We start from the raw sequence: 10,194 nt of genomic DNA on the forward strand, positions 1-10,194 counted from the left end.
TCTGCTCCCGCTCTTGTGAGTAGTGCCAGCCCCGACCCTGTCCCTGTCCCTTATCCCTGTCCCTGTCCCTGTCCCTGTCCCTGCCCCTTATCCCTGTCCCTGTCCCTGTCCCTGTCCCTGTCCCTGTCCCCCGTCCCTGTCCCTGTCCCCTGTCCCTTATCCCTGTCCCTGTCCCTGTCCCTGTCCCTTATCCCTGTCCCTTATCCCTGTCCCTGTCCCTGTCCCTGTCCCTTATCCCTGTCCCTGTCCCTGTCCCTGTCCCTTATCCCTGTCCCTGTCCCTTATCCCTGTCCCTGCCCCTGTCCCTGTCCCTGTCCCTGTCCCTGTCCCTGTCCCTGCCCCTTATCCCTGTCCCATCCCTGTCCCTGTCCCTGTCACTGTCCCTGTCCCTGTCCCTTATCCCTGTCCCTGTCCCTGTCCCTGTCCCTGCCCCTGTCCCTGTCCCATCCCTGTCCCTGTCCCTGCCCCTGTCCCTGTCCCATCCCTGTCCCTGTCCCTGTCACTGTCCCTGTCCCTGTCCCTGTCCCTGCCCCTGTCCCTGTCCCTTATCCCTGTCCCTGTCCCTGTCCCTGTCCCTGCCCCTGTCCCTGTCCCTTATCCCTGTCCCTGTCCCTGTCCCTGGCCCTGGCCCTGTCCCTGTCCCTGTCCCTGCCCCTTATCCCTGTCCCTGTCCCTGTCCCTTATCCCTGTCCCTGTCCCTGTCCCTTATCCCTGTCCCTGTCCCTGTCCCTGTCCCTGTCCCTGTCCCTTATCCCTGTCCCTGTCCCTGTCCCTGTCCCTGTCCCTTATCCCTGTCCCTGTCCCTGTCCCTGTCCCTTATCCCTGTCCCTGTCCCTGTCCCTGTCCCTTGCCCCGAGGGGCTGAGCGTGCCCGAGAGTGACCCAGTGACCCTGGGGGTGTCCCTGGGGGTCTCTGTGTCCCTGGGGGTCTCTGTGTTCCCAGGTGACCCGCTGTGTCCCCCAGGTGAGGAGGAGCCCGCGGCTGCTGTCCCCACCCCTGCCGGCGCTGTGCGGCGCGGAGGCGCGGCCAGGACAGGTAAGGAGCACACCTGGGCAGGGCGGGGCAGGGCAGGTAAGGAGCACACCTGGGCAGGGCGGGGCAGGTAAGGAGCACACCTGGGCAGGGCGGGGGCAGGGCAGGAGCACACCTGGGCAGGGCGGGGCAGGGCAGGTAAGGAGCACACCTGGGCGGGGCAGGGCAGGGCAGGTAAGGAGCACACCTGGGCAGGGCGGGGCAGGGTGGGGCAGGTAAGGAGCACACCTGGGCAGGGCGGGGCAGGGCGGGGCAGGTAAGGAGCACACCTGGGCAGGGTGGGGCAGGTAAGGAGCACACCTGGGCAGGGCGGGGCAGGGTGGGGCAGGTAAGGGGCACACCTGGGCAGGGCGGGGCAGGTAAGGAGCACACCTGGGCGGGGCAGGGCAGGGCGGGGCAGGTAAGGAGCACACCTGGGCAGGGCAGGGCAGGGCAGGTAAGGAGCACACCTGGGCAGGGCGGGGCAGGTAAGGAGCACACCTGGGCGGGGCAGGGCAGGGCGGGGCAGGTAAGGAGCACACCTGGGCAGGGCGGGGCAGGGTGGGGCAGGTAAGGAGCACACCTGGGCAGGGCGGGGTGGGGCAGGTAAGGAGCACACCTGGGCAGGGCGGGGCAGGTAAGGAGCACACCTGGGCAGGGCAGGGTGGGGCAGGTAAGGAGCACACCTGGGCAGGGCGGGGGCAGGGTGGGCGGGGCAGGGCGTGTCCTGGGCAGTGGCCCAGGTGACCTGAGCCCGCCCTGTCCCCAGGTCCCCGCCCTGCACAGCAGCCCCGCCCTGTGTGACATCGACACGGCCGCCAAGTTCATCGGGGCCGGCGCCGCCACCGTGGGCGTGGCGGGATCGGGGGCGGGGATCGGAACCGTGTTCGGGAGCCTCATCATCGGATACGCCCGGTGAGGGGCGGGGGGCACGGGGGGACAGGGACAGGGACAGGGACAGGGACAGGGGGAAAGGGGACAGGGACGGGGACAGGGACAGGGGGAAAGGGACAGGGACAGGGGGACAGGGACAGGGACAGGGGGGACGGGGGGACAGGGGTCTCTGGTGGGCACGGGGGTGGGTCTCTGGGGGGGCACAGGGGGCACAAGGGTCTCTGGGGGTCACGGGGGTCTCTGGGGGGGGCACGGGGGTCTCTGGGGGGGTCTCTGGGGTGCACGGGGGTCTCTGGGGGGGGCACAGGGGGCCAGGGGTCTCTGGGGTGCACAGGGTCTCTGGGGGGCACGGGGGTCTCTGCGGGGCACAGGGGTCTCTAGGGGGTCTCTGGGGTGGCACGGGGGTCTCTGGGGGCACAGGGGTCTCTGGGGGCACGGGGGTCTCGGTGCACGGGGGTCTCTGGTGGGCACAGGGTCCTCTGGGGGGCACGGGGGTCTCTGGGGGGCACAGGGGTCTCTGGGGGGGCACGGGGGGTCTCTGGGGGCACAGGGGTCTCTGGGGGCACAGGGGCTCTGGGGGGCACGGGGGTCTCGGGTGCACGGGGGTCTCTGGGGGGCACAGGGGTCTCTGGGGGGCGCGGGGTCTCTGGGGGGCACAGGGGTCTCTAGGGGGTCTCTGGGGGGCACAGGGGTCTCTGGGGTGCACGGGGGTCTCTGGGGGGGCACAGGGGTCTCTAGGGGGTCTCTGGGGTGCACGGGGGTCTCTGGGGGGCACAGGGGTCTCTGGGGGCACGGGGTCTCTGGGGGGCACAGGGGTCTCTAGGGGGTCTCTGGGGTGCACGGGGGTCCTCTGGGGGCACAGGGGTCATCTGGGGGGCACGGGGTCTCTGGGGGCACAGGGGTCTCTAGGGGGTCTCTGGGGGGCACAGGGGTCTCTGGGGTGCACGGGGGTCTCAGGGGGGCGCGGGGCTCAGGCTGGCTGTGCCCCCCGCAGGAACCCCTCCCTCAAGCAGCAGCTCTTCTCCTACGCCATCCTGGGCTTCGCCCTGTCCGAGGCCATGGGGCTCTTCTGCCTCATGGTGGCCTTCCTCATCCTCTTCGCCATGTGACCCGGAGGGGCGGGGCCGGCAGAGGGGCGGGGCCGGCAGAGGGGCGGGGCCAATGGCGGGGCGGGGCCAGCGGCCAATAAAGACGGTTTGGTGACAGCCTGAGCTCTGCCTGTGTCCCTGCTGTCCCCGGGGGACAGTCCATCCGTGCCGGGATTTGGGGTGTCCCAGATGGGGGGGGACAGTCCATCCATGCCCGGATTTGGGGTGTCCCAGATGGGGGGGACAGTCCATCCATGCCCGGATTTGGGGTGTCTGGGACAGTCCATCCGTGCCCGGATTTGGGGTGTCTGGGACAGTCCGGCCGTGCCCGGATTTGGGGTGTCTGGGACAGTCCATCCGTGCCCGGATTTGGGGTGTCTGGGACAGTCCATCCGTGCCCGGATTTGGGGTCTCTGGGACAGTCCGGCTGTGCCCGGATTTGGGGTCTCTGGGACAGTCCATCCGTGCCGGGATTTGGGGTGTCTGGGACAGTCCGGCCGTGCCGGGATTTGGGGTGTCTGGGACAGTCCATCCATGCCCGGATTTGGGGTGTCTGGGACAGTCCATCCGTGCCGGGATTTGGGGTGTCTGGGACAGTCCGGCCGTGCCGGGATTTGGGGTCTCTGGGACAGTCCATCCGTGCCCGGATTTGGGGTGTCTGGGACAGTCCATCCGTGCCGGGATTTGGGGTGTCTGGGACAGTCCGGCCGTGCCGGATTTGGGGTCTCTGGGACAGTCCGGCTGTGCCCGGATTTGGGGTGTCTGGGACAGTCCGGCCGTGCCCGGATTTGGGGTCTCTGGGACAGTCCATCCGTGCCGGATTTGGGGTGTCTGGGACAGTCCATCCGTGCCGGGATTTGGGGTGTCTGGGACAGGCCGGCTGTGCCGGGATTTGGGGTGTCTGGGACAGTCCATCCGTGCCGGGATTTGGGGTGTCCCAGATGGGGGGGACAGTCCGGCCGTGCCGGATTTGGGGTGTCTGGGACAGTCCATCCGTGCCGGATTTGGGGTGTCTGGGACAGTCCATCCGTGCCGGGATTTGGGGTGTCTGGGACAGTCCATCCGTGCCGGGATTTGGGGTGTCCCAGGGTCCGGCCCGGCCGTGGCTGCGATTCGGGCGGTCCCGGGGATTTCCCGGTGTGTCCCGGGGGTCTCAGAGTGTCCCAGTGTTTCCCGGTGTCCCGGTGTGTCCCGGTTTCCCGGTTTGTCCCGGTGTGTCCCGGTGTGTCCCGGTTTCCCGGTGTGTCCCGGTTTCCCGGTGTGTCCCGGTTTGTCCCGGTGTTTCCCGGTGTTTCCCGGGGTTTCCCGGTGTGTCCCGGTTTCCCGGTGTTTCCCGGTGTTTCCCGGTGTGTCCCGGTTTCCCGGGGTTTCCCGGTGTGCCCCGGTTTGTCCCGGTGTTTCCCGGTTTCCCGGGGTTTCCCGGTTTCCCGGTGTGTCCCGGTGTGTCCCGGTTTCCCGGGGTTTCCCGGTGTGTCCCGGTTTGTCCCGGTGTTTCCCGGTTTCCCGGGGTTTCTCGGTTTCCCGGTGTCTCCCGGTGTGTCCCCGTTTCCCGGGGTTTCCCGGTTTCCCATTGTTTCCCGGTTTGTCCCGGTGTGTCCCGGTTTCCCGGGGTTTCCCGGTGTGTCCCGGTTTTACCCCGGTTTCCCGGTGTTTCCCGGTGTGTCCCGGTGTGTCCCCGTTTCCCGGTGTTTCCCGGTTTCCCGGTGTTTCCCGGTTTCCCAGTGTTTCCCGGTGTGTCCCGGTTTCCCGGTGTTTCCCGGTGTTTCCCGGTTTCCCGGTGTTTCCCGGTGTTTCCCGGTGTGTCCCGGTGTGTCCCCGTTTCCCGGTGTTTCCCGGTTTGTCCCGGTGTGTCCCGGTTTCCCGGGGTTTCCCGGTTTCCCGGTGTGTCCCGGTGTGTCCCGGTTTCCCGGTGTTTCCCGGTGTTTCCCGGTGTGTCCCGGTGTGTCCCGGTTTCCCGGTGTTTCCCGGTGTTTCCCGGGGTTTCCCGGTGTGTCCCGGTTTCCCGGTGTTTCCCGGTGTTTCCCATTGTTTCCCGGTTTGTCCCGGTGTGTCCCGGTTTGTCCCGGTTTGTCCCGGGGTTTCCCGGTTTGTCCCGGTTTGTCCCGGTGTTTCCCGGTGTTTCCCGGTTTGTCCCGGTTTGTCCCGGTGTTTCCCGGTTTCCCGGTGTTTCCCGGTTTCCCGGTTTGTCCCGGTGTTTCCCGGTTTCCCGGTGTTTCCCGGTGTTTCCCGGTTTGTCCCCGTTCCCCACGTGTTGCGCGGGGCCTGTGGGCGGGGCCTATCTCTAACCACGCCCGCATTCCACTCTGTCCCCGCCCCCTCATTGCTGAGGCCCCGCCCCCGGCGCTTCCCATTGGCGGCCGCTCCGTTCCCGCCCCGCGGCTCTCGCGAGAGCCTGGCGCGCGGGGCGGGGGGGGCGGCGGGAGCCCCAGCGCGAGCGGCGCCAGCGCGCGGAGCCGGCCCGGCGCCCTCAGGTAACGGCGGCGGCGGCGCGGCGGGAGCGGCGCGGCCCGAGCGGCGGCGGGGGAACCTCCGGGGGCGGCGGCAGCTCCGCCCGGCCCCTCCCCCCACAACTCTGCCCGAGTTTTCGTGGGGCGGCGGCTCCGCCCGCCCCGCCCCCCGTGAGGGACAGCGCGTCCTGGCCAATGGCGGCGCGCGCTGCGCCTGAGCGGCGGCTGCGGCGGCCAATGGCGACTGAGGGGGCGGCCAAGCCCCGCCCACGGGGAGGGGCCAGGGAGCAGCGAGGGGCCCGGGCGGGTCCGGGGGGAGCTGGAATGGGGCTGGGGGTGCAGGGGGAGCCGTGAATTGGGGCTGGGGGAGCCGTGAATTGGGGCTGGGTGTGTGTGAGACCCGTGAATTGGGGCTGGGGGTGCAGGGGGAGCCGTGAATTGGGGCTGGGGGTGCCGTGAATTGGGGCAGGGGGTGCCGTGAATTGGGGCTGGGGGTGCAGGGGGAGCCGTGAATTGGGGCTGGGAGAGCCGTGAATTGGGGCTGGGGGTGTGTGAGGAGCCGTGAATTGGGGCTGGGGGAGCCGTGAATTGGGGCTGGGGGTGCAGGGGGAGCCGTGAATTGGGGCTGGGGGAGCCGTGAATTGGGGCTGGGGGTGTGTGAGACCCGTGAATTGGGGCTGGGGGTGCCGTGAATTGGGGCTGGGGGTGTGTGAGACCCGTGAATTGGGGCTGGGGGTGCCGTGAATTGGGGCGGGGGGAGCAGGGGAGCCGTGAATTGGGGCTGGGGGTGTGTGTGAGACCCGTGAATTGGGGCTGGGGGTGCAGGGGGAGCCGTGAATTGGGGCTGGGGGTGCCGTGAATTGGGGCTGGGGGTGCAGGGGGAGCCGTGAATTTGGGCTGGGGGTGTGTGTGAGACTCGTGAATTGGGGCTGGGGGTGCGTGTGAGACCCGTGAATTGGGGCTGGGGGTGCCGTGAATTGGGGCTGGGGGTGTGTGAGGAGCCGTGAATTGGGGCTGGGGGTGCCGTGAATTGGGGCTGGGGGTGTGTGAGGAGCCGTGAATTGGGGCTGGGGGTGTGTGTGAGACTCGTGAATTGGGGCTGGGGGTGAACAGGGGCAGCCCCGGGATTTTGGGCCAGGGTCACCTGGCTCAGGTGTGACCCGGGGCAGGGTCACCTGGGTCCATCCCAGGCCATCCATGGCCGTGTCCAGGTCCCGGGCTGGGCTGGGCTGGGCTGGGCTGGGCTGAGCTGGGCTGGGCTGAGCTGGGCTGGGCTGGGCTGGGCTGAGCTGGGCTGGGCTGGGCTGGGCTGGGCTGGGCTGGGCTGGGCTGGGCTGGGCTGAGCTGGGCTGGGCTGAGCTGGGCTGAGCTGGGCTGAGCTGGGCTGGGCTGAGCTGGGCTGAGCTGGGCTGGGCTGAGCTGGGCTGGGCTGGGCTGGGCTGGGCTGGGCTGAGCTGGGCTGGGCTGGGCTGAGCTGGGCTGGGCTGGGGGCTGGGCTGAGCTGGGCTGGGCTGAGCTGGGCTGAGCTGGGCTGAGCTGGGCTGGGCTGGGCTGAGCTGGGCTGAGCTGGGCTGGGCTGGGCACGGCACTGTCTGGGCTGAGAATTGATCCTGCCACTCACTGGGCTCTGAAAATTGGTCCTTGCCACTCACGGGGCTGAGAATTAATCCTGGTCTGAGCTGGGCTGGCCTGGCTACTCACTGGGCTCAGAGTTAATCCTGACACTCTCTGGGCTCACAGTTAATCCTGACACTGACTGGGCTCAGAGTTAATCCTGACACTCACTGGGCTCAGAGTTAATCCTGACACTCTCTGGGCTGAGTTAATCCTGACACTCACTGGGCTCAGAGTTAATACTGACACTCTCTGGGCTCAGAGTTAATCCTGACACTGACTGGGCTCAGAGTTAATCCTGACACTCTCTGGGCTCACAGTTAATCCTGACACTGACTGGGCTCACAGTTAATCCTGACACTCTCTGGGCTCAGAGTTAATCCTGACACTCTCTGGGCTCAGAGTTAATCCTGACACTCTCTGGGCTCAGAGTTAATCCTGACACTCTCTGGGATCACAGTTAATCCTGGCACTCTCTGGGCTCAGAGTTAATCCTGACACTGACTGGGCTCACAGTTAATCCTGACACTCTCTGGGCTCAGAGTTAATCCTGACACTCTCTGGGCTCACAGTTAATCCTGGCACTCTCTGGGCTCAGAGTTAATCCTGACACTGACTGGGCTCACAGTTAATCCTGACACTCTCTGGGCTCAGAGTTAATCCTGACACTCTCTGGGCTCAGAGTTAATCCTGACACTCTCTGGGTTTAGAGTTAATCCTGACACTGACTGGGCTCACAGTTAATCCTGACACTGACTGGGCTCAGAGTTAATCCTGACACTGACTGGGCTCAGAGTTAATCCTGACACTGACTGGGCTCAGAGTTAATCCTGACACTGACTGGGCTCAGAGTTAATCCTGACACTCTCTGGGCTCAGAGTTAATCCTGACACTCTCTGGGCTCAGAGTTAATCCTGGCACTCTCTGGGCTCAGAGTTAATCCTGACACTCTCTGGGCTCACAGTTAATCCTGACACTCTCTGGGTTTAGAGTTAATCCTGACACTCTCTGGGCTCACAGTTAATCCTGACACTCTCTGGGCTCAGAGTTAATCCTGACACTCTCTGGGTTTAGAGTTAATCCTGACACTGACTGGGCTCAGAGTTAATCCTGACACTCTCTGGGCTCAGAGTTAGTCCTGACACTCTCTGGGCTCACAGTTAATCCTGACACTCTCTGGGCTCAGAGTTAATCCTGACACTCTCTGGGCTCAGAGTTAATCCTGACACTGACTGGGCTCAGAGTTAATCCTGACACTGACTGGGCTCAGAGTTAATCCTGACACTCTCTGGGCTCAGAGTTAATCCTGACACTGACTGGGCTCAGAGTTAATCCTGACACTCTCTGGGCTCAGAGTTAATCCTGACACTCACTGGGCTCAGAGTTAATCCTGACACTCTCTGGGCTCAGAGTTAATCCTGACACTCTCTGGGTTTAGAGTTAATCCTGACACTGACTGGGCTCAGAGTTAATCCTGACACTCTCTGGGCTCAGAGTTAATCCTGACACTGACTGGGCTCAGAGTTAATCCTGACACTCTCTGGGCTCAGAGTTAATCCTGACACTGACTGGGCTCAGAGTTAATCCTGACACTGACTGGGCTCAGAGTTAATCCTGACACTCTCTGGGCTCAGAGTTAATCCTGACACTCTCTGGGCTCACAGTTAATCCTGGCACTGACTGGGCTCAGAGTTAATCCTGACACTGACTGGGCTCAGAGTTAATCCTGGCACTCTCTGGGCTCAGAGTTAATCCTGACACTCTCTGGGCTCAGAGTTAATCCTGGCACTCACTGGGCTCAGAGTTAATCCTGACACTCTCTGGGCTCAGAGTTAATCCTGACACTCACCTGGGCTCAGAGTTCATCCTGGCACTCTCTGGGCTCAGCACTGAGCCCAGACCGAGCCGGGCTGGTCTCAGTTTAACCCTTTCATGCCAGCGGTGCTGCAGTCCCGTCCCTCCCCTGCCCGAGGGCTCCGTGCCCGGTCAGAGCTGGGTGTAAAACCAGGATTTGTGTGAGCTGGGTGTAAAACCAGGATTTGTGTGAGCTGTGCAGGGTTTATGTCAGAGCTGGGTGTAAAACCAGGCTTTGTGTGAGCTGGGTGTAAAACCAGGGTTTATGTTTGAGCTGTTCCCTCCTCTCAGGGTTTGTGTTTGAGGTTTTTATTCTGCTCAGGGTTTGTGTCTGAGCTGTTGGTTAAATCAGGGTTTGTGTCTGAGCCATTCCTCTCAGATCAGGGTTTATGTCCTGTTGGGAACAGGGACATTCATTTATCCCATTTCCATTTTATCCCAATTCCTGTTGGGAACAGGGACATTCATTCATCCCATTCCCATTTTACCCCATTCCCATTTTAACCCCATTCCCATTTTACTCCATTCCCATTTTACCCCATTCCCATTTTACCCCATTCCCATTTTACCCCATTCCCATTTTATCCCATTCCCATTTTATCCCAATTCCTGTTGGGAACAGGGACATTCATTTATCCCATTCCCATTTTATCCCCATTCCTGTTGGGAACAGGGACATTCATTTATCCCATTCCCATTTTATCCCATTCCCATTTTACCCCCATTCCTGTTGGGGACAGGGACATTCATTTATCCCATTCCCATTATATCCCATTCCCATTTTATCCCCATTCCTGTTGGGAACAGGGACATTCATTTATCCCATTTCCATTATATCCCATTCCCATTTTATCCCAATTCCTGTTGGGAACAGGGACATTCATTCATCCCATTCTCATTTTATCCCAATTCCTGTTGGGGACAGGGACATTAATATACTCCATTCCCATTTTATCCCATTCCTGTTGGGAACAGGGACATTCATTTATCCCATTTCCATTATATCCCATTCCCATTTTATCCCCATTCCTGTTGGGAACAGGGACATTCATTTACTCCATTCCCATTTTATCCCATTCCCATTTTATCCCATTCCCATTTTACCCCATTCCCATTTCATCCCAATTCCTGTTGAGAACAGGGACATTAATTTACCCCATTTTACCCCATTTTACCCCATTTTACCCCCATTTTACCCCATTTCACCCCCATTTTACCCCCATTTTTTTATTTCCATTCCCAGCAGCCGATTGATCCCAACCCTGATGCCGGGAGTGTCAAACCCT

At 62.8% G+C, this 10,194-nt stretch overlaps 1 protein-coding gene across 1 annotated transcript; it reads left to right on the forward strand.

Moving 5' to 3' along the window:
* Window positions 1-963: 963 nt before the first annotated feature.
* On the forward strand, window positions 964-3,027 carry LOC306815279 (uncharacterized protein; the record flags this gene model as incomplete). Its single annotated transcript, XM_079331865.1, has 3 exons — window positions 964-1,035; window positions 1,781-1,926; window positions 2,900-3,027. Coding segments are annotated over 3 exons (333 nt in total), but the record flags the coding sequence as incomplete, so codon positions are not given.
* Between the last annotated feature and the right edge of the window lie 7,167 nt (window positions 3,028-10,194).

Source organism: Erithacus rubecula, assembly GCF_903797595.1.
Source record: "Erithacus rubecula genome assembly, contig: scaffold_1131_arrow_ctg1, whole genome shotgun sequence".
NCBI classification, from domain to species: Eukaryota; Metazoa; Chordata; class Aves; order Passeriformes; family Muscicapidae; genus Erithacus; species Erithacus rubecula.